At 39.2% G+C, this 23,768-nt stretch overlaps 1 protein-coding gene across 4 annotated transcripts in view; it reads left to right on the forward strand.

Moving 5' to 3' along the window:
- TPH2 (tryptophan hydroxylase 2) overlaps positions 1-23,768 on the forward strand; it is a 74,518-nt gene that overhangs the window by 33,864 nt on the left and 16,886 nt on the right. For 2 of the 4 annotated variants that reach the window (XM_040674768.2, XM_040674469.2), the window contains exons 9-11: positions 12,006-12,101; positions 19,300-19,433; positions 19,521-19,650. In XM_040674768.2, the coding sequence (XP_040530702.1) occupies positions 12,006-12,101; positions 19,300-19,433; positions 19,521-19,650 (360 nt within the window). Of the gene's footprint in view, positions 1-12,005; positions 12,102-19,299; positions 19,434-19,520; positions 20,506-23,768 lie in introns of those variants that run through there. The other 2 variants (NM_001001301.2, XM_040674540.2) reach the window with 2 other exon arrangements.

A 23,768-nucleotide genomic window follows, 5' to 3' on the forward strand; every position in this document is an offset into this window, starting at 1 on the left:
TGTGAAGGTTTTGTGCTAGTAAGGCTTTATTTGTATACCACGCTGCTTCTCATAATACATCAAGAAGTATTCCTAGAGGTGTATATAGCTGTCAAAGCAAATTAGCAAAGTAAATTTTATAACGCTTCTTGCTTTTTCTACTGCATTTGTTTCCATAGTTAGATCTGTAAGGTTCTGTAGCAGAGTGGTTGGCGTGTGAATCATCTGCACTGGAGATCCTCCACCTGGAGGGTCCTCCCACAGCAGCACATAGGCTTGTGGAGAAGTGAAGGAGCCCAGCATGTGGCAACTCATTTTGCCTGTGTCTAGGTGTCACTTAGGGCTGAGGGAGTGTCTGCTGCAAGTGCGCAGGCAGGGGAGTTAGCGTTACTGATGATTTCCATGGAGCCCAAGCAGCTGGAGAGCACCACGGAAGAACATTTAGGTCTCTGCACATGGGGAAGGCCCTACTGAGTTGTACTGGGAGCAGCCCTGTGAGAGCACCTACCTGTTTATTTGGCTATGATGTGTAATGCTGTTGGGGTGAGCCAGCTCCAGGTTTCCTTAGCTCAAGCATCATAGCACCCTGCTGCACTGCAGAGTGCAACCATTGCTGCAGCCCTGCACACCCTGCCCTCCTCTTGTGGGTTGGTGGGAACATCTGGAGAAGAAAGCCAGCAGGTTCTGCTTTCAGGCAGAAACCAGACTGATTACGTGTAATGAGCAGTGTCCTCAAACCATGCACTTGTCGTCTGCTCGTCTGGAATATTTCAGTAAATGATTTTGCTTCCAGAAGGAAAATTATGCTTGTTATCTACCATGTATAACCCAAATGCCATCTTCTTATGGAAAGTCTAAAAATTTTTGTTCATGCAGAGCTGAAAAGATCCTACTTTATTATTCACAACTGTGCTAATCTAAATTGTTTTAAATACAGTCTCAAGGACTGAGCGTACTGCATACATTCAGTCTAGCTCTCTCACCCAGCGTTTTCCTGAGTCTTTTCTTTGGATGCTCAGATAAAAGTATGGAAGTAAGATAAAATACGTCTGGTATCCATAAAGAGCTAAGTCTGCCTAGGGCTCAATTACTTAGTGCTACAGCTTTTGAAGTGGTTCTTATGTCTGTCGTCATCTTTCTATCAAATGCCATCAGAGTGCTGCATAGAACATGGTTTCGTAAATCTTTCATTGAGGTATTTTTGGGTGATCTGCCATAATGTTTCTGTAAGTATATCTGAATTATATATTTATAGGGCCAGTCCTGACACCACAGAAGGCCAAGGGTACATTTGCCATTACTTTCAAACAGTTTAGGTCTGTGGACTACCTTCACTTCCATGTGTACATTCTCCTAAAAGTCAGCATGGGTACATTCATGTGAATGAAGTCAGGATTTGTTGGTGTTAAACTATGTTAATATTTTACTGGGCAAAAACTGTTATTTAGGACTATCGTTTTCTGCAGGGACAGATTTGATTCCAGAGAGCCTTTGATTTTGCAGTCATGCATGGCTGTGGCAAAGTCAAATGCATGTAGTACTGCATGCCACAATTTCCCTTAGCTGCTTTTTAGCACTAGGGGGCCTTGGGATGTTATTTAAAGGGATGTAAAGGGTTTTTTTTCTTATTATTTGTTGATGATTTGTTGATATAAGTACAGTATCCCCTGTACTTGGCATTGGTGAGGCCTCACCTCGAGTACTGTGTTCAGTTTTGGGCACCTCAGTACAAGAAGGACATGGAGATGCTGGAGCAGGTCCAGAGAAGGGCAACGAGGCTAGTGAAGGGCTTGGAAAATCAGCCCTATGAGGAGAGGCTGAGGGAGCTGGGGCTGTTTAGTCTGGGGAAGAGGAGGCTGAGGGGAGACCTTATTACTCTCTTCCAGTACCTGAAAGGTGCTTACAGTGAGAGCGGAGTAGGTCTCTTCTCACTGGTGACAGGTGACAAGATGAGGGGAAATGGCCTCAAGTTGCGCCAAGGCAAGTTTAGGTTGGACGTTAAGAAACACTTCTTTACAGAAAGGGTGGTTAAACACTGGAATAGGCTCCTCTAGGAAGTGGTTGAGTCACCATCCCTGGATGTGTCTAAGAGCCGTTTGGATGTGGTGCTCAGAGATATGATTTAGCGGAGGGTTGTTAGAGTTAGGGTACTGTGGTTAGGCTACGGTTGGACTTGATGATCTTTGAAGTCCTTTCCAACCTGAGTAATTCTATGATTCTATGATTCTGTGATTTTGGAAAATGAAAGCAAATACTCTAAATTTCAGAGTATTGTTGAAGCCAAAAAAAAAAAACCAAAGAAAAGAAGAAGCCTGCAGAGAAGGGCCTGGTGGGCCTGGTATCTGATAATTTCGGTCGTTTTGGTTTGATTCCAGCTGTGGCTGACAGGCAAAGTGAGCAGATCAGCAGTGTGACAGTGCTTTCAGGCACAGGCTGAACACCCCCTGCCCTAATATGTCTGTTTCTGAGGTTTGACCTTGTCTTCAAATTTTGCTTAGATTAGTTTTTGACAAGATAACTTTGCTTCAGTTTACATGTGTAAGCTTTGTGTTTTCTGTGTATTATAGAGACCTTTCTGCCAATTATGGCATTGATAGAATATGATACCTGCTAACAGTGCTAGATAAAACAGTTTGATCACAGAGCTTTTTAAAGCTGAAAAGAGTGGGTGCTCCTAGATTATCTTTTTTCCCCCCCCGTAAAACGTATTGCTCTTTATCTAAAGGATTTTCTTCCTTCCCTTGAATAAGTAGGCCATAATTGTTACAAATATATAAATTCTATCCATTTTCATGTAGTAAACTTATAGTTCAGCAGCACATTTTACATTTCTTGTATGTAAAAAGCTTTATAGAATTACTTTTTCCACTCTCAAGAAACATATTAACTTATGAGCAGATCCATCTAGTACATCTGCAGTGAATTTAGGAGCTACATGAGAGCAGAAATCTTGCCTATCAGTGAGAGCCTGGCCATTCTCATCATTTCTAGAGAGAACTTTGCATGTTAAATCACTTCTAGACCAGAGCCACTGTAAATTGCTTGGACTTTTGTCTGTACAGGGAAAAGCTGCGATCTGTGCTCACAAATGCTTGCTTAATATACCTTTTTTACACCTTACTGAATAGATATTTATATAATTTGGTATGTGTTTACAGACTTCTGGCAGGTAACCCAGTGTTGACTCACTTGTCTAATCTGTAGTTATGACAAATTCTTTCTACATGCCCTCACTGCTAAAAAATCAGTGAGAGACAAGGAGATGCTCAGCTGTACTTGACAAAGATTTTGTTTGAGGCTGTGAAAGCCATCTTTAGTTTGGTTATATTTTTAGTGGCAAAATTAATAGATACTTAAAATTCCCTGAGTTATTTCTCTTCTTTGATCTGTCTGTCAGCTTGACATGAATAGAACTTGCACCACTTTTGTGCTGATGCCTACGATCTTTTTTTTTTCCTTTTTGCAAGGCAGGTTAAGCAAATGCATTAAGAGCCAAAAAAGCTTCTGGGAGTCCCCTTGCATTTATGTGATGAAAAGAACACTGAGTTTAAATGCAGTGTTGCTGTTAGAAACTGTGATGTTTAAAAACAAGTCTTAGCTATCTGGTTATTAAATCGGTTTTCAGAAATAGATACAAGAATTTAAATATTTATTTTAAGCACAGAAAATTAATGTGGGCACTGTTATTTTTGGAATGAAGTCCTTTTTTTTTTTCTCCTTAAAAACAAACATTTAAGGGGATGCGACTGCCAAGAAATAGTGCATTTTTTCCTTGAGATGAAAATATGGAAAGAGCATTGCCAGTTGTCACTACCTCTCCAGTGCCTTTCTGCACTCACAATTTCAGAGCTTGCACAAGTTCTGAGATCCCTCTGGAGATGTGATTTCTCCTTGTTAGCAGATACTTCAGGACTTTTGCTGCTGACCTCATAGCCCTCCTCAGCTAAAATGTCTGAGGAGGCTTTCTTTAAGCAACATCACAACTCTAGTCCTTCTTTGCTGAGTCTCCTTCTCAGCAGGCTTCCTAGGGAGTGAAGTATTTTATTTTTGGAGAGAGTGGAACAGGGCCGGACCAGTGCTAAGGTTCACATGGTAGTTGTGAGAAACAGGTCTTAGGGACTGGCCTAAGCTTTTATGGAGATATTTGCTCTGACTGTCAGATGAGGAAGTGTGTCTGAAGATGTTCTTGTCTCTCCTCTGGATGTTTTTGTAAGTAGTGCAGCTCAGAATTGGGGCAACAGTCCTAGAGTTGGTAAGTCTTCATAAAATGATATTAGTAGGTGAAGGACAACTCAATGACCTCTCTTATGTGTATTTGTTCCAAATAGTGCTCTTATTTGGGTCATGCTAACTTGTCACTTTTTGAGTGCCTGGCACTTTTGCTAAAGGAGTGGTATAGTACAAGGTGCACTATAAGCCAGAATGCTGAGGGAGCACTTCCCTTCTGCCAGCCCTTGCTGTGTTGCACATGCAAGTAATATTCTTACTTTAGTAGGTTTTGTTAATGCAAAGTCTTCATTTGAAAGGGGAGACCTTATTGCTCTCTATAACTACCTGAAGGGAGGTTGCAGTGAACTGGGGGTCAGCCTCTTCTCTCGTGTGACTAGTGATAGGACTAGAGGGAATGGCTTCAAGCTGCGCCAGGGAAGATTCAGGCTGGATGTTAGGAAATACTACTTCTCTGAAAGGGTGGTCAGGCACTGGAATGGGCTGCCCAGAGAGGTGGTGGAGTCACTGACCCTGATGGTGCTCAAAGAGCGTTTGGATGTTGTGTTGAGGGACATGGTTTAGCGAGAACCATTGATGAAGGGCGAATGGTTGGACTGGATGATCCTGTGGGTCTTTTCCAACCTTAACGATTCTATGATTCTATGAAAGAGTAGATCTGGAGAGCAGGAATGTCAGAGTGTAATGACAGGCTCTGTTTGAAGATTGTGAATCCTGAGAGATCATGGAGGATTAGATGGGTCACGTGGAACAGCACAGTTTGAAGACCGTGGGTAGACAGCTGTGACATATGTTTACCTAGCTTTTTTTTCCCCCCTTTTCTTTGTAATCTGACATTCAGAGGACCTTATCTCTTGGAGTCCCAGCAAACAAGTCAAATGACCTGGCCGTGCCTCTTGAGCTAACTGTGTGAAAGGGCTAGAAAGCTGAAATTTGGAGCAACAGCTTGAAAAGAAATGAGGAAATACACACTTCAGCTAGTGTAGGGAGCACTGAACATGAATTCATGTTACACATTGTAAAATAAATTGGAAAGGAAATGGTTCATTATTGCATATCATTTGTTCTTAATAACTCCATATGAGATTAATAAACCTTAAAACTCCAGGTTTTAGAAGTTCTTCAAGATAAGAGTTAAATGAAAGGAAATGGGAAATAGGAAGGGTAAAACTTTAGGGTTTCAGTGCTTTATGTTTAACCAATGATCTCAGCAACAGTTCATACTTTCGGTGGTTTCATCTCCTTAGCTGCATATTAAGCTTCAGCACTACTGGTTAATACATTGAAATAAATTAGGAATTCTTCTGACAGTATTAGGCAAGTTGAAGTAAGTGTGCTTTTGTGAGACATCTCTGTGACCACTACAAGGTTTTCAACTGAGGTAATATGAGAGAAGTGGGCAAAAATGGAAGTGCAGAGCAAGCCTAAGAGCAGATGACTTAGGAGCAGTTCACACGTGGAATGAGATATCCAGTGGCTCCAATTCTGTGGGAGCTAACTGCTGGAGTAGCAGCAGCAGAAAGATTCCAGAAGTGCTTCACCCTCTGCCCACCTTTCAGAGCAGCAAGAAGGACCCCTCCACGTGAGAATGGACATCAGGACACATTCTCTCAAGAACCACAAGGGTGTTAGTAGGAAAGTCCTCCAGATCTTACTGTAGAAGATGGATTGCATCTGCAGTCATACACCGTTTTCAGTCTTAGACAAGCTCTCCAGTGTTGGACCTCACAGAGTCCCCTCCTTACCGATGCCACTGTAGTGTTGTCTTAATGGAGTGACAGTTTCTGCTGTTTAAGAAACTCAGGACGATCATTTTATTTTGGTTACCTTTATGAGATTTTTCTCGAGAAATTTCTGTAAAAAAAAACACGTTGTTTCAAAGTATTCACAGTGGGTAAAGACCTGCATTGCTGCCTATAGCACATGCTTTCTCTGAACATTTCAAGCCCCTGTGTTAGAGGAATTTGCATGAAGTGATGCTGTATGCGATGGCTGTCAACAGAAATGCGAAGGCTGGTGTGCTTCTAATACAGAGTGCTCTAATGAGCAGCACCACATCTACTCAAACTTCTGTTTAGAAAAAGATTATTCCAAACATTCACCCTTACTGAAAGGTAAGAATGCAAAGGTACTGAAAGGTCTGAATGCAAAGTAGTCAGATGAGGGGGAAAAGGAGGGTATTGTTAAAAATATATGCACTTGGAAATCTCCAAAGAAAACCTCATTCTGGAGAGCCTAAGTACATTTCAAAGTGGCAGACTAAACAAAAAACTTCAAGAAGGTGACTGAAAAATTAAACTCTATTTTCTGATTTGGAAATGCTGTTGGCTGTGAATAAGGTCACTCCCTTCGTTGAAGGTGGGCGAATCATCTATAAAGAAAGACTTATCCACTGAATTTGTCTTCTTTTCTGCTTTTGATCTATTCACAAGCTCATCATGAGATTTATTTGTTGTTCAAAGATCTCCCTGCTTTTTTATGCAATAATGTTCTCACATGAATAGCTGTCAAATAGCTGATACTGCTTGCTGTTTGGATGCCAGCATTGGACTCTACTGGCTAGTTGCCTGGGTTACCTGTGTTATATATATCTGTTTCCTGTCCTGGGATATTCCTGATACTACTCAACAGACTGTGAATTTTGAATAATTCAGTCAAATGTGAAGTGCTAGCTGTGATTTTGGTGACTACTGATATGTTTGAGATTGGAAAATAAATAGCTATTCACAAATTTATTTGCACCAGCTTTGGATGAAGAAAGCAAGCACAAACCAGAGTCATAGTCTTTGAATTACCACTTATGTACTATTTGAGCAACTTTTATGGGAAGGGTGTGAGGAGGAGAAAACAACTGTATGTCATTAATTCTCAGGATTAATTTCTAACAGGGATTTTTGAAAGTCTTTTAGTTGTATATAACTTTCTTCCTACAGGGTAATTACAACTATATGAGAGATTTAATTTCTAGATTTCCACGCATTGTGGTTGCAGTAATGCAGTTACTCCATCCTTCCTTTTTGTCCCTTGTGACAGAGAGTCCAAGTTAATAATCTCTTGACAATGGTCAATCTTCTCAAGACTCATTCTAAGAACATCTTTTTAGAGCTGTTCTGGGGAACAGACAAAATTTCCTTATTCATCTTACTGAAAATTGTCCAGTGAACGCAGATATCAGTCTCTCAGCTATACCATAAGAAGGCTATGTGAAACTGAATGGCTTGAGTGGTGTTTTTCTGGGAGAGGCGGATTTTGAGGTACTGAGTCTGTGACGTTAGCATCCAACACCCTGCACAAGCTCTCAGCACAGCTTCTAGGAGAGAAATCCTCAAATGCAAAATGGTAAGAGGAGTGATTTTCGAAGTCTTCAAAACCAGTCAGGTGTTGAGATTACCAGACCTCTTTCCCGACTGAAAATTTTTAAACATAATTGAATAGCATTATGTTTTTTTAATTAACTGTATGGCTGTCATTGAACTTTTTTTCTTTTTGGTAGTCCATTTTTTTAATGCAGGCTGGTGCGTGAAGAATAGACACTACGTTTACCCCAGAGTACAAGTCTGGAGCTTGCCAAGGCTTGATCTATTCTATATCTTTCCAATCAACTGTATATGTCTGGAGAACAGTGTAGATCTAAAGCCATACAGTGGTGATATTTTTCTGGTATACTGCTTTAGTTGACAGTGACCACTGATTCAGGGATTCTGAAGGAAGATATCTACTGTATTAGTATATAATAGCACTTAAAAGCACTTTTTCTTCCATGAAACTGTTTACTCATTTTGAACCCACGTGGATGATGTTTCATGAACACGATTCTAGTTATCATTCATATATTTCAGTTAAATGAGAGAAAAAAAATAATATCCCACACTACTTTGTGTTTCTGGCACAGTCTAGATCATTATGTTGATATCTCTTGGTTTAAGAGTTATTTTTGGTCCTTCATTTGGCACTTTGATTCTTCATCTTGTTTTGCTCATTTGACTAACAGAAAGGCATTTTACTGAAAGCTTTTCAAGAACTACTGAATTTGTAAGATGTCTTTTCTACTGCTTTGTGTCATCTTGTAGTCTGCTGCATGGAATGATGACTTTGTCAGGAAGCTGCTGTCTTCCTGCTTTAAAAGTTAAACTTCCTTCTTCCTTGAGCCCTTTTTCCGATTTGATTCGCTTTCCGTGGACACAAATAATATTGCTCCTGTTGATCTCAGTGTGAACTAGGTCATATCACTGCTTAAGAAGACACGCTCCTGTGCTAGCTGAGAGCTACTGTAGAGCACTGAGCAATGCCATACTCACTGCTGCTATAAATGTATACAGTAAGACTCATGAATGGAAGCAGAAGGTTTTTGTTCCATAAAAGAGTAATCTTTTTCTAATGAAGGAGAGACTAGTACTTGAAAGAGACTACAGTGGAAAAAAGCTGACATCATCTGTCATATTTAGCATAATTTGGAAGCTTCTTAATGGCCATCTGACGTATTTCTTTACATTGTCTAATATGAGGTGGTAAACAGGAGCAAGAGACTTAAGGTGAAGGGGTCTGAGAAGAATGAAAATTTCAGGCAGTGAGTTAAGAGCGCAGGGGTCTTTTGGGGTACTTGCAGTTTTGGAGGGATTGGGTGGAGAAGATATGTAGAGGAAAGAGGTGTCTGAAGGGATCACGAGGACGGTCAAGGTGTCTTGGTACTGGCCCCAAGAGAACTCCAGGAGCCTACCTGTAAGATGTAGTAAAGCCATAATTCGCTTCAAAGGTGAAGTGGAAGTAATGGGAAAAGATAGAATGTTGCTGTTGCTTGTAGTGGAGCCAAGTATTTGGGGCTGCAGGGTGGGCAGAAATGTGTAATTTCAATATTTTGGCTATGTTAGAGAAAGGTCAAAGATTTAAATCTGAATGTGAAAGCCTGCACGCCCCAATCTGTGCTTACGTTCACCAACCTACACATAATGATGATTAAATTATCATCTATTTACCTTCAGGGAAAGCTTTTAAAATTGTATTAATCTAAACAGCCGTTTCTTCATTAAGCCACTCCAACTGCAGTAGCAGTTATCTTCTATATGTTATGTACAGCTATAATAGTAACTACAGTTACTGTAGTTTACCACACAAAGAGAGGCATGTGCTAAGTGTTTGTGCATCTGGTCTATAAAAGGTACCCATATATAGTTAATATTTAATCTCCTTCTCAATATGCTTCTATGTTTTTAGGCTTGTGAGCAAGGCTTTCTAAAGCCTGCTGACCCTTGTAATGCACCAAACCTTCTTTAGGGGTGTGTGTGAGTGGGAGGGTGGGGAAATTGTGTATTACTGAGCAATAAGCTGAAGATGGCAGCATTGGGTGAGCTATCTCATTTTCTTAGCTAAGTAGAGCTCTCTTAAAATACAGTAATTGTAGCTGTTGCATATGGCAAACTTATAAAAAAAATAAGCTTTTCATTTAAAGGGCTTTTTAAAATACTACAGCTTAATACCACAAGTTAGTACAAGGTAGGTGTTTTATCATCAGTCCTCCCATGTGAGGACGAAGTTATAGCCACTCTGACAGATCTGTAATAGACAAATACCAGACTCCCCCTTTTTAGCTGTTGTTTGCTTTCAGACTGAAAATGACTGTGATCACTGTGCTTTATGAGCAGCCCAGTCCTGCTGTATATCTGTCAGGATGTTCATGTTCACCACGCTGGTTCTTTTAAGAGAGCTGAGGGGGCTAATTCAAAGATGCCTGTGGGGTTTAAGTGTGAAGCTGAGCAGTTCATTGCTGACAGTGACAGCATGTGCAGAACCAGGACGGCAGCCCCCAGAAAGTTGTTCTGGCAAAAGCTCAGTTAATATTCTTCATGGTGGCAGGTGTCTCAGTTTCACTCAGTGATGCCTGTGTTGCTTTGTGTATCTGGTTGTTTGTTCCTGAGATGTCTTTTTTTGAAAACCAGTTGTTTTGGCATGAGCTAATTGTACTTAATGAACAATTAGATGCCAGCTTGGCTTATACAAGTAAATAGCAAAGTCAGAAGTAGAACTTCGGTTTCTTGTTTGACAGTGTTGTGCTTTCACCTCCTCTTGTGGATATCTGTGCTTTGACTGCTGTACTGGAACCTAACTTAAGGCATCTCAAGTCACTACAAGCTTTCCTCCTTCACAGCTGACTTTGCAGGTTTAGATCAGACATAGGGCTCATGTTTTTATTCTTTTTTATCAGGTTTTTCTCCACAGCACCGTGTTGGCTCTACAGGAACTTTTGTAAGAGGCAGAGAAATGAGTCATATCGCAATTTCTAAACATTTATTGAATTTAAAAGAGCTGCTGATTTGCTTTTAAAAATGCTCTTTTGCATTTAGGATGGAGACAGTCTAGAAGAGTGGGGATTGTGAGAAAAGTAGGAAGTGGCAAAAAAAATCATCGGCTTAAGATTTGTCTTTAAGATATGCAGAAAATGTTTTTAGTATCAAATGCTGAGTAAAAGCTTATCCTAAAAAGAAATATAAGCTTCACCTGTTACATAGTTAATTGAAACTGCATTATAAAATCATATTTCATGCAAAACCATGCAAGGCTCTTGGTTTCAGTGGAGCTGTATTCCTATGTACAGATACTGAAATTGTCAGATAATGTAATAAATGTTTACACATGTGCACAAATGTTTACACATTACACATATGCACATACATACAAATGGTATATATGTGTACATATATGCATGCAGAATTTTTGTAAAAGTTGATTTGTCATTTCCTAAAGCCTTTATATGTAGGAATAATTACTAACAATCTCATCTGTTCGATCTGGCATCAGAAACAATCTTGCTGCATCATAATAGCACCAAATGAAAGCTCAGTACCATAGGAACAGATGTGATTGTTGTCTTCTGGTTTTATTGGATACTGAACTATCTGTACTTTTTACAGTCTGCCTAACATTTCACTTTGTTAGGTGAATACAGCAAAGTTAGATGCATTACTGTTAATACTGATTTAACTGATGTCTTTCACAACTTCTCATCATCTCAGATATGTCAACTGCCTTCTGGTTATGTAGGTTGAATGTAGACCTAAAGAACAGTTGTAATGGATGAGCCAACTGAATTTGCTGTACTGACTGTAATTTTCTTTCTGTCATTTAAGATGCCAAGTGGCCTATCAGTTCTTTGTTTATGATGAAGTAAAATTTAGTGAGGAGTATGACATCGACTCAAGAAGTTAATTCTAACACAGGACAGCACTTAGATACATGCCGAACTTGAGTGCTCTGAGCTAGATCTTGGAGATCTTCAGAGGTTCCTAGACAGGCAGACCAAGTACCTTGGAGGATTTTCTTTTAAAGTGGTTCTCTTATTTCAGAAGGTGTCAGAAGTTTCTGCAAATTTGTCTGTGCCTTTGATAGCTAAATCATCATAGAATCATGGAATCATAGAATAGCTTGGGTTGGAAGGGACCTTAAGGATCATGAAACTCCAACCCCCCTGCTGCAGGCAGGGCCACCAACCTCCATACCTAATAGTAGACCAGGCTGCTCAGGGCCCCATCCAACCTGGCTGCTCTTACCTGTCTGTTCCTAACTGGCCTTTCCTGTGAACTGTCTGCGTGCCCAGAAAAAAAAAAACAATCTCATATTTTTGTGCAAAGCTCTGTTAATGCAGAAAATGACATTTAACATTCTTTATCTGAATTTATATTAAAGGCATGAAATTCTGAAAAAGTGGGACAATTAAGTGAATATGGCACCAATTGTCATGGCTGAAATGCTTTTTTTTTTCTTTAATCTACACTTTATATATCTGTATATATCTATATATTTTACAGTGCTATTTTTTTACGATTGAATTTGGTCTTTGCAAGCAAGAAGGACAGCTACGTGCTTATGGGGCAGGACTTCTGTCTTCTATTGGAGAACTAAAGGTACGTTGGTTGATATGCTTTTAAAGCAGAATCAAGTTTCTTTTAATCATAATAAAATTATAATTGGATGCAAACATTTTGACTTGAAAATAACAGTTAAATTTATCAAGATGAAAAGCTTCCTTTTAAATGTGATACTGAGCTGAAAAATTCATTTGACGTATCAGCTGGCACCTGAAGCATGAAATGGATTTGTAAGGACTGAAGTACCAAAGTAGCAGTAAGATATAAAACTTATTTATGTTTGAAATTTAAGAAATAACTAGCCTGTGAGACGCTTGTATTTTGGGTAAATGGAGGCTCAGTTGAGGGTAGGTTGGGTTCTGAAAGCTTTACTTAGAAGAAAAGCATATGTTTTTTGTAGGTGAAAAAACTGTTTTGAAATCAGACACAATTCCGTTGGAAGTAATGCACAATATTTCAGTGGATTTGTTATTGATATTAAAAGAACATTTATTAAGGTCTTGATTCAGTTGATTGTTTTTGAAATTAAGGAATGCATATAAGCTCATACTAGACTTGAAGTATATGCCTGTGTCGCAATACAAAGAGACTTATAAAGACAAAAGTCTTTGACCTTTCATGGTGTGAGTAGCTGCAGTAGATCAGCTATTACCTATTTTTAGGCATAGGGAACAAGCAAAAGGTATTTTGTCACAAGTTTAATATTTTGAGATGTAATACACCTCACTGTTAGCACAAAGGAAGGGAAGAGGAAGAAGAGCTGGGAATGCCTTGTTTATTCTAGGACCGAGATGAACTCTTTATGGCTTTTATTTAAAAATTTGGTTTCAAAAAGCGTATGTAGAATAGTGTTTACACTCTGTTTTGTAATATATCTGCTGCTTATTTGCATGTGAGCATCTTTCTGCCCGTTTTCGTAGTGAAGTAGCTGGCATTTTAATAGAAGTATCTCAGTCTCTGTTTGCTGTTTTACCTGTAATTGAGAATATTAATAGTGGAACTCAGTAGTTGGATTGCTATTCTTTTATTAATAAGCCTGTATAAGGGGATTAAAAAAAGACATAGAAAAAAGGTCAAAGAAAATGATTTTCTCTAGTACATATACATTTTTAATTTGATTTCATCATAGTTGTTCTCAGTTCAGTGCATACTTCAGCCACAGAAACATTCAGTGTCAGCATGGAACTGTTGTATCTCCACAGTGCAAAAGATGATTAAACACAAAGAAATGAAAGTATCCCACTTGTTTTCCACTCGCCCAACAACGTTCAGTGTGATCTCCAAACTGTGCAGGTTTCTGCAGAGAATCAGGGCTTTTATTTAAACTAACAGTTACAGCTGTTAAGTGATGACCCTGAAAATACCTGTCACATCATTTACAAAATCTAAAGGCATAAAAGCAAGGAAATAAATAGTCAAGAACATAATAAATCTTGTACCATCAATGTCATAAACAAACACATTATTCTTACGGAGTGTGCATTTTCTGTTACCACACAGAAATCTTAACTGTGATCCCAGTTCTCTGTTCCTCACTCAGCAATAATCTCAGAGTATAAATGCAAAGAATAATCCTTTTGAAAAGCAACAGTAAAAACTAAATAAGGTGTACATTAATGGAGTATACTGATTGGCTTCAAAGGTTAGGCCATATCTCATAATAATTTTGCCATATATCAAAAATACTATACAATTTTCTATTACATTACATTTATGTTTCATAGATCTTAAGCCAGAAGGGACTATTAGATCATCTGGTTTGACCTCTTGTGTGTCATAAGCTGTTAAGTTTCATCCATATCTTGAACGCACTGCACAAAGGGACCTCAGTTAGACTGAAACATTTCAGTTATTGAGAGACTGAGCACTTGTGTGCTGCAGGCACAGAACACCACCATATCACAAATACCCATAGTGCCCATAAAGGGACTGATAAGGTGAAAAACGTCCAATTTTTGTGAAATTGTGCTCTAGGGCAGAACTGAAAGTAAGAGGGAAAGGAGAAGGGAAAAAACAAGGCAAAAAACTAAGCTTTCTGCTAATCTGACAAAGAGAGGAGCTCTTTCTAGACCAGAAACGTGGCACTGAGTATGCTTCTTGTCAACGAGATATATCAGCCCGGAAAAAGAATTTCTGGGCACCTCATAGCTCTGTTGCAGGGTCTAGCATCAAGCCATTGCTGGTCTCTGACTTTTCACCAGAAAGCAGCCTCCCATACCTCTGCCTTTATCTCCAAGCACCCACTGGGAGGGAAAATTTCTTCCTTGATCTGAAGATCATAGAATGGCTTAGGTTGGAAGGGACGTTAAAGCCCACCCAGCTTCAACACCCTGCTATGGGCTAGTTGCCACCCACCAGCTCAGGCTGTCCAGTGCCCCATCCAACCTGGCCTTGAATGCCTCCAGGGATAGGGCACCAAAGCTTCCCTGGGCAGCCTGTGCCAGGGCCTCATCACCCTCTGAGTAATGATGAATCTGAAAAATAATGCTGATGTAACAGTCTGTAGTTGAGATCCTAGTTACAACTGAAGTGCTAATGGGTGTCAGCAACTGCTCTGAAAACAATGTGAACAATACTGACTGTTTCTATGCTGGATGGGAATGAATCCACTGCAGTTTGCTTGGCGACAAGGCCCAACCCCCATACTTTTTATAGAAATCAGACTGAAGAAGTCCTTTTAGAAATAACTTCTGCCATTCTTCAGACAACAGTGCTTGTGGACCCACAGTCCCCTCTATGAAGAAGTTAAAATGTTTATTTATCCTTGTCACTTGAATGGTATATCTTGCTATGGAGTTGAATTTTTCTCCCTTGACTTTACAGGTACTTGATATTAATATGCTTCTGTCAGCAAGAACTAAAACCATGCTCTAGCTGCCCTTCCTATAGTTATTTTTCCAATACAGCAGTATTTGCAGGAAACAAAGCGATAGACAATTTTACAAATAGTATTTAGAAATTTCTATGGCCAACAAACCATATTTGGGACTTTCAGATGAGTGAAATATTTGTTCGGTCATCCCGACTTCTATATTACACTGTTCCACTCTGCAAATCTGGTCAATAGCTTTAGGAAAAAAGAACTAAAAGCTAGAGGAATGCGGGCATCATCCTGTCAATATAGGATTTCTTTCAGGTTTTTTTTTTTTCCCTACTCAGTACTTAGACTTCAAATTTGAGATATTGAAAAATGCACCACTTGATGAAGTGTATGCTGGAGAAGCATCAAGCAGAAATTTTGAAAAGCACAACAAAATAAGGTGAAAGAAAAGATTAAAAATGAAGCCTAGGCAGGGAAGAGTAATACAGTAAGTAGTTATAAGTACTCTGCCTAATAGTCAGGTTAACACTACCTAGTGCTTTTACACAGTATGTTTGGGACTTAAACATAAGGCAGAAATAATGTACATTTCATTTATTGAAACAATTTCTGAAAGGCAGTCAAAATGTCTTTGGAAATTTTAATCCATTTACATTATATGGTGATCTCATGAACTCTTTGATTAAAAGAATGATCCTATCAGCTTCAGTTGGCTGTACATCAAGTCATATATCCCTATTGTATGCTTCTGTATATACCTGAGAGGTTGCCTTCAAATCTTTCTGTACAGATTTTTAAGTCAAATACAATTTCCAGTCATGTTTTCTTTTAATGATAGTTTATGTTAAGAGAAGGCAATGTCAGCTTTTATAACCAGAAAGATTCAAATACAAGGTTTGGTTCTGTTTACTGAAGAGGATTAAGAGGATGGAGATTTCCATCCCAGATGGCCATTATAGTGCTTTTTTAAAATAAAGACTCACTTCCTAATTTGTCTAAACGTTATGTAAGATTATACTGATAACAACAACAAAAATCTCCGATGAAATCATATCATAAATCTGGAAGTGTCCTATGCTGAAAAGCATAAGCAGAATAGTGCAGAATAGTATTTAGGAGCAGGTTTTCCAAAATTATATTCTCTCACAGAATAACAAGGTGATAAAATCAGTACTGGCACACAGACAACTTCTCACCAGTGTTCTTGTTCTGCCCTCTTGTAATCCTCAGACAGTGCAGTATTTATAACTCAACTCAACTTTACCCCTCACTAGTTGAAGCCTTTTTCTTTTTTCCTCTTTTTTTTTTTTTTTGTGAAACTGAAGCTCTCCAAGTTATTACAGTCCTTTTTTAATACTTAAAGGAGAAAGCACGGACAAAACTCATTTACCATGTGTCAATGATAGTTACCACTTAGGAAATGAATGATGGTTGCTCCATGAAGATGCCTGGTGCCATCTCAGATGCCCCAGTATATTTAACTAGCTCTCTATCTGGAGGTCCTATGCAATAGCTTCCATGCCTGTACAGATACCTCAGACATTCTAGACCCTAGAGGCCCACGGTTATGTACCTGAATCTTTTTTTTTTTTTTTTTTTGTCTTTGGTCCAGTGGGACTGGAGGCTTTTCTGTAGTGTTGCTCTTATTCCCTAGAAGAGTATTTGTCTAATTCTGGAGGTGTTCCATTGTTTGGTATTGCTGTGTTTCTTGGGAAATAGTTTCAATCTGTTTGCAAGTTTCACTCCAGACTCCTGTTGTTTAAACCTAAGGAGAATCATCAGCAACTGTAGTAGCATAAGCCTAGTTCAGCTTTGGAGTCAGCCTTGTCCTGACCATCCTAGTTCATGCTAGACATTTTATGATCTGCACGAAGGTTTATCTGTAGCCTTTGCTCAGTTGCTGAATGCTAGCATTATTGGTGTCAACACATCAAGTCAGTAGTAGGCTTTCCAGACACCAGAGTTTCAAAGAGCTGTCCACAGTATTGGAGGTACTTCCCATTGCTATGGTCGTCATGACAATGCCTAGCTGATCCAAGAGCCAGAAAGCTGTATCTTGGAAGAGAACTCAGTTGGGAATTCAGCAGAATCTAGACAATTCATTACCAAACAGTGATGAAGAATAATTAATCAGATGTCAGCTAACTTGGAAGGCATGTCTGTATTTACTCTCTCTTTCCCAGTTGCATGTTTCCTGGTGTCTGCACATCCCAGGTGCTTTATGAAGCAGCAGCTCTGTTCATGTACACACTAAACTGGGATCCACAAACTAGGAGTTATTTCATATAGATGATCTGAGGAGAATAACCTCAGAGAGATTCTTTTTTCTCATAAGACATCCACTCTGATAAAGAATTAGCATTTACTTCCCTTTAAACTCTCCTCTTTTATATAATTAAGAGTTCAGTGTCTGGAGCAGCTGTCAGTGATGTTGCTGAATCTTTTCTCACCTTTGACAGCTTTGATCCCCTATGTCTGTCCAAGGAGTGTGTATGCCTCAGCAGATACCATTAGTGAGGAGAAGAGAGTCACAGAATCATAGAATAGCTCAGGTTGGAAAAGACCTTAAAGATCATCAAGTCCAAGCACTACCTAACCAGAACACTGTCACCCTTTTTGTTGAAGCTGTCATGGTACAGGAAAGAATCCATGTACCAGAAGTGGTCACCTACTAGTTCAGTTCCTAAGAAAGCTTGGCCAGTAGCACTCTTAATTTCCTGCACAGGGCTTCACTCAATCCATTCAGTTTTAAAACTTTGTCCTTTAGATATTTGAGGCATCAGGTCCCACCTGAAGGCATAGAGGCACCTTAAAAGGAGATATTTTTGTCTAGGTTGAACACAGGAAGCCCATTCTAATTCCCAGTCAAGACAAACAAATTCAGTGGAAGGAAGTAGATGCCTAAATTTACAGACACTCAACCACAGCATGGCTCTGCCTGAAGACAGAGACAGTAGGGATTTAAACAGGGGCTAAGTAAGGTGAGGCAGTCCATTTAGAAGAAGGTGCTGGTCAAGATAGTCCATTTTACATTTTTGTTTTCATACCCATGTAACCGATGGCTGGCTACAAACAGCAAGCTTTGTGAGAAGGAAATGATACATGTTCTAAAGAAAGTTAATTCCCAGACATTTTAAGATACCATGCATTAATTTTTCACGTATTTATTTTTGGAGAAAGAGAAGGTGGGAGGAAGAGGTTCTTGTTCCAGTTTTATGTCCTGTTATTTGGCAACAGCAGGTTGAGAACTAAGTAGTGTGATATTTTCAGAGCCTTTCACAGGGATTTGGGAATGTGCATAAGCAAGAAGAACTCAAGTAAACAGTATGGTTAATACCTTACTCTGCTGTAAGGAACATCTATGCAGAAATATAATAAAGAAATAAGAGACTCCTTCATACTTCAGGGATCTGCTCTCTCCATGTCGTTTCCCTGTGCTTTCTGTGTATGTTTTCCCTGTGGATAGATACTAGGGGGCTAAAGAAAGTTGACCTGCATATGCTTTCCTTCCTCACCTTGTGTTTCTGTACAAGGCACTGAGGATGAAAGTACACATGCTCTAAGAGTTACAGTAGGTCCAAAAACTAACCCCAAGTGTCCAAGGGGAAAAAAGAGGTAGAACTAAATTTTGTTGTAAAATGTCTCAGTACCAGATTTTCAGTTTTGAAACCTGTTTTTGAAATCTTTCCAGTGACTTTTGCCAGTAGTGTAAAGAGAGAGGCTAATCTGTAATCTCTTCTTTGAGCAGCATAATTTGATGTCTCATCTGTCTACTGTCTGCTCCGTACCTATCTGTGCCTGTATTTTTGGCTCTTTTTCCCTTACAGTATTAAAAAGATCATCATAACTCGTGTACGTGGTGGAAGGGCAATGCATTTCATCAGTACACAATACACAAGCAGTATTTAATGGGTTTTCAGATATATAGTTTCACTCTTAAACTCACTGTCAGGAAAATAACACGTGAATTTGGTCTGAAAATGTAATGCAAGGGTTATGTGAATGATTTGGTCAGACTCAGTTCACCTACCAAGTTGATGATCAGTTCTGCCTGTTAATTGACATTTGTGGACATACATGTTTATAGCTGTAGATAATTTTCCAGCAATGGTTTTTTTATGACTTTCTCATTTCCATCTGAAGATTTATGCCTACACAGCAGGTAGATTTCTAATCCGCTCTTTAGTATTTTATTAGTTAGGTGAAAAAATGACTCATAAAAAAGAGCATTTTCTAAGTAAAAAATTATTTATTCTGTTCACACTGAGAGATTACTCTGTGTAAAACAAGAGAGGCTTCCAAATGACTGAAGAAATACCACACAGTGATACAAAAGTTGAATATGTAAACTGTTTTATAGATACAAAGCAATATCAAAATACAGTTTAACAGAGCCAGTGGTTTATTTTGCAGCATGCTCTTTCTGACAAGGCCAAGGTGAAAACATTCGATCCGAAGACAACCTGTTTGCAAGAATGCCTTATCACCACTTTTCAGGAAGCTTACTTTGTTTCAGAAAGTTTTGAAGAAGCCAAAGAAAAGATGAGGTAAACTATTTCCCTTGACTCTAAAATCTAATTTCTCTTCTTCAGTGGTAGACAAAAAAGAGGTGTTAATTTTCTTTTTTCTTTCAGGGACTTTGCTAAATCAATCAATCGTCCCTTCTCTGTGTATTTCAATCCATATACGCAAAGCATTGAGATTCTGAAGGATACCAGGAGTATAGAGAATGTCGTCCAGGACCTCCGCAGTGATCTAAACACTGTATGTGACGCATTAAGCAAAATGAACAGATACTTAGGGATTTGATATATGTCCCACTGTGATTTGTTGTCAGCTGCTTATGCTGTAGCTATTCTAGTGACATCACGTGACATGGCTAACTTTTAAAACTCATCACTTTGCTCTTCTGAGCTTGGCCTGCGGCTTGTGTCATTGTGTAGCTCTGTCTAATTGTAAAGTGCAGACAAAACAAGGCAATGCTAATTTGTAAATTCTCCATGGAGTATGGCAGCATATAACCAGCGATTCCTCAACACAATGTCGTGTACCAGTACACCAGTAAAAGCTTGCCTGGCAATGAGTTTGTTTCTTTAAGATTATTCGCTTTGATGTGTAAGAAATGGTGTTCCTGATTTCTTTAAGTCTGAGATTATTTTTATGTAATCCATTTCCAACTGTAAGAATCCAGAAAAAAATATTTGCAACATTTTCCATTTTCCTTGTAAGAGAATCTGTATTTGGTGGTGATGACAGTGTTTTGCCCATAAATTTGTAACAGAACTGAGTGTCTCTTGTGACTGAACAGTACAATTTACGTATATACCAATGCAGAGATCAGGAAGGCTATGTGTCGGTACTAAAAGGTCTGTTAGGATTATGAGAAAACACTACTGATGAATGCTCAATGTGGCTAAGTAATTGCAAAGCAACAACAGTAATAATAATAAAAATAAAACCTCTGACAATTCATGCATAGAGGTAGTGATAGTTCCATACATGTGTTGTCTGTGACAATTCTGAACATACTTCCACTGCAGGGATTATCTGGAAACAAGAATGGAAGCACCTTTGTTAATTCCAGGTTGTTAGATGTGGATATAAAGCCATTCTACATCACTGTGTGCCTTCTGCATTCCCTTGTCTTTTGAACGTAGTCCTCTTGCATTTCATGCATAATTTGCCTTTCCTCATTATGCCACGTTCAACCTTGACATGGGCATGCATGACTGAGTCTACATCATATCAGTATCAGTAGATATGAAAAGGTGAATATGGAAGTTGTTATTTAATTATAGCCAGGACAATTATCAGTTAGCAGATTACTTGTGGGGTGCTTAAATCATACAGACACCTAAGCTGCCCAGCTTGTACCAGATGGATGCAGGTAATGCCTGAGTTAATGAACTCTATGTTAGCAAGCTCTGACAGAAGTACAAGCTCTGTCTGGGGAGCACACTGTGGAAATATTTGAGCCGGCTCTTATCTGGAAGCAATAATTATGCATGTCTTTCCTTTATCTGAGTTATTCTATTCTCTTATTAGCCAGAATAATGGAGAGTTGACCATATTGTATGGACCCCTCGTAATGGAAACTGCATGGCTTATGCAGATCATGTCAGTACAGGTGAAAGTTCATGGCTTGTCTACTTACGTGGAAAATAGATATCTATTGAAGCTGCTCTCTCAGCTGAGAGACTCATGCAGATACTCTTAAGTGTTGCTAGCAATTTCAGCATGAAGAGAGCACCACTTGATAGTATCAGCACATCCTTAAATAAGAGGCAATCTATAAGGATAATTTTCATAGGGAAATCTGCCACCTCCTCAAAGATAACTATGAGATAACAGAAAGCGCTCTATTCTCTGGATGGGCCCTGCTGCATTCTAATGCTGCTGTTAATAGGGTGTGGAAAAATCTAGTTTTAGATCTAACCGTGACTGCCACTGGTACAAATGAAGAGCTGTTGAATTATCCCATGGGGATCAGCATGCTGGAGGAGTTTTTTAACTTCCTGACATTAGTGCTGACTCCATTAACTAGCACTTACCGTAGAGGAGTCACCAGCGGGCTTGGCTTAGAAGTTTCTTCCTCTTTCTTTTGATGGAATCTGATGAACCCCTTGTAGCCCTTTCTGGAGAAAATGGGCTGAACTGATATTTACTTTAAATGATCTGGAAAGTCATTGCACAAGGAATAGTAGTTTTTAGTTCAAGACCTGACAAAGTATTGTTGCTTGCTTAAATGAAATAAAGGCACAATGAGTTAAGACATACAAAATTATTGCAAAATTGTTGAGTTTTTCGTTTGAATCAAAATTACACAGTCAAGCTTTAAATACTTAAAAATATCTGGATTTATTCTTGACTTGTATGAACAGCCTAAAATAAGGATTGCACAGAAGTAAAACAACAGAAGCATATCTTTGTTTTGTTTTGTACTGTTAACAAGTAAATCTTATTATGGATTAGGGAGAAACCCTTGAAATCCAATAGTCGTTTTAGGACTAATGATGGCAAGGAAACTGTCTACAATGAAGATATAATGTCAATGAAACAGAACATTGTCAAAGGATAATGGGCTCCTGCTGCTAGATATATGCTTAATCCAATGATTTTATTTCTATTATACAACATGATTAAAAATAAATTAAATATAATGAGCTGAGGAATAATAGTGATTTAGAGAGACAATTGCTCATTGTTCTTACATAGAAAAGCTGTGTTCTTACAGGCTACAGGGCAAACTTGCTTTGGGCTTCAGCCAGTCAGCAGTCAGGAATTGGAAAGAAGGCTTTAAAAAGTGCACTATTGCACTTTTATGAATCAAATAGTTCCAGCTTAGCTGACATCCTTCTCTGCAGTTTTTATTAGCAAATTAAGATCAGCCATGCAGCAATCTCCTTGGATGACAAGCTCATTTAGGCATAATGAGGGAATTATTGACAGTTATCAAATTACACTAACGTTTCATTTAAAATAGACCATATTTATCTAAGGTGCTTGTTTAACTTTAGTGAGCTGGACTCTGGAAATTGGACTTCTTGCTTAGGCTCATTTATTTCCTGTGTAATTCTGAACTAATGCTTTATGGGTCCAAGATATATGTTCTTGCTTTGCCTGCATAGAGTAAATGGGCCCGAGCTTAATGAATGTAAAGCATTGCAGTGTTTACTACCATGCAAAGTCTAAAATGAAAAACAGCACCCTGAGACATTGCAGCAAATACAAATACCAAGTTTCATTTGCAAGCCAAGACATGGTTCATGCGTTTCATTTCATTTATTTGGTGGAGGGAATAGAGTGGGGAAGGTGTTAACACAATGTATTGTGTTTTCTGTTGTGTTTTTCTCTCTACACTTCAAGATCTGTTTAGAAGCCTGTTTTAAGTTTAGGCCTTCAGTACACTTCCATGACATAGGATGTCATCCTTTCTGCTTGTAATGATTTCCTAAAGTCATGGAGAAAACTCCAGAAACATACTGTACTGAAATGTGTATTTACTGTCGTTCTGTAATGGGTTATAGAAGATTTCATGTCTTTGAGAGGACAGCCTGGCTCTGTAAGCCAAAGCAGGTGAAGGCTTTCACCTACAGGCTGCTGGTACAAATCCAGCCTAGTCAGCAGCTACTGAGAGCTGTCACCACCAGCAGCAGCCTGGCCTCTGTGTGATGAGCTTGGAAGCTGAGATAGTTTCATTTTGAGTAGAGGAGACTGAGGGGAGTCATGATCACCTTTTTCAAACACGTAGAAGTAACTGCAAAAATAGGAGGGAAAATCTTGTCCAGCCCTAAGAACTAATGGGCTTAAATTGCAGGATGGGAGCATTACGTTCTGTAACGGTGAGGACAGTGAAACCTGGAGGACAGATTGCCCAGGGAGACAGCAGGACACCTGTCATTTTTTAAAGAGAACAGTTTAGACAACTCTCTCTCAGGACTGCTATTGGCACAGCTGGTCCTGCATTGAGAGCAGGGAACAAGCTGCATGGCATCTTGAAGTCCCTTACAGCAGCTGCCTGGAAGAGGGTTCAGGGTGCTCATTGAAAGGCTCCACGTGACTCTCGACAACAGTAATGATCATCAGCCATCACTGTGGAGCCTCTGAGCAGCGCTTGGACCCCTGCACATTCCTTCTATCTTAGACCAACTCTGAAGAGTGGTTCTTCATCCTTCCATCTTCCCTCAGGGAACAAATAGGATCCATAATCTGAGTGAAGTCTCCAGTGGTGACTGTGCTGCTGAATTTTAGTTCATAGGCCATTTGAGAGAGCCCGGTGAGTGAGTTGCCTGCTTCTTATGGCTACCTAGAGGCAGTAAGACAGATTGTCTGCAACCACCATTTGTCCTTTTTGTAAGCACGGTTTAAAGCTGCTCAGTTTT

This window comes from Gallus gallus, chromosome 1 (genome assembly GCF_016699485.2).
Source record: "Gallus gallus isolate bGalGal1 chromosome 1, bGalGal1.mat.broiler.GRCg7b, whole genome shotgun sequence".
In the NCBI taxonomy this organism is placed as follows: domain Eukaryota; kingdom Metazoa; phylum Chordata; class Aves; order Galliformes; family Phasianidae; genus Gallus; species Gallus gallus.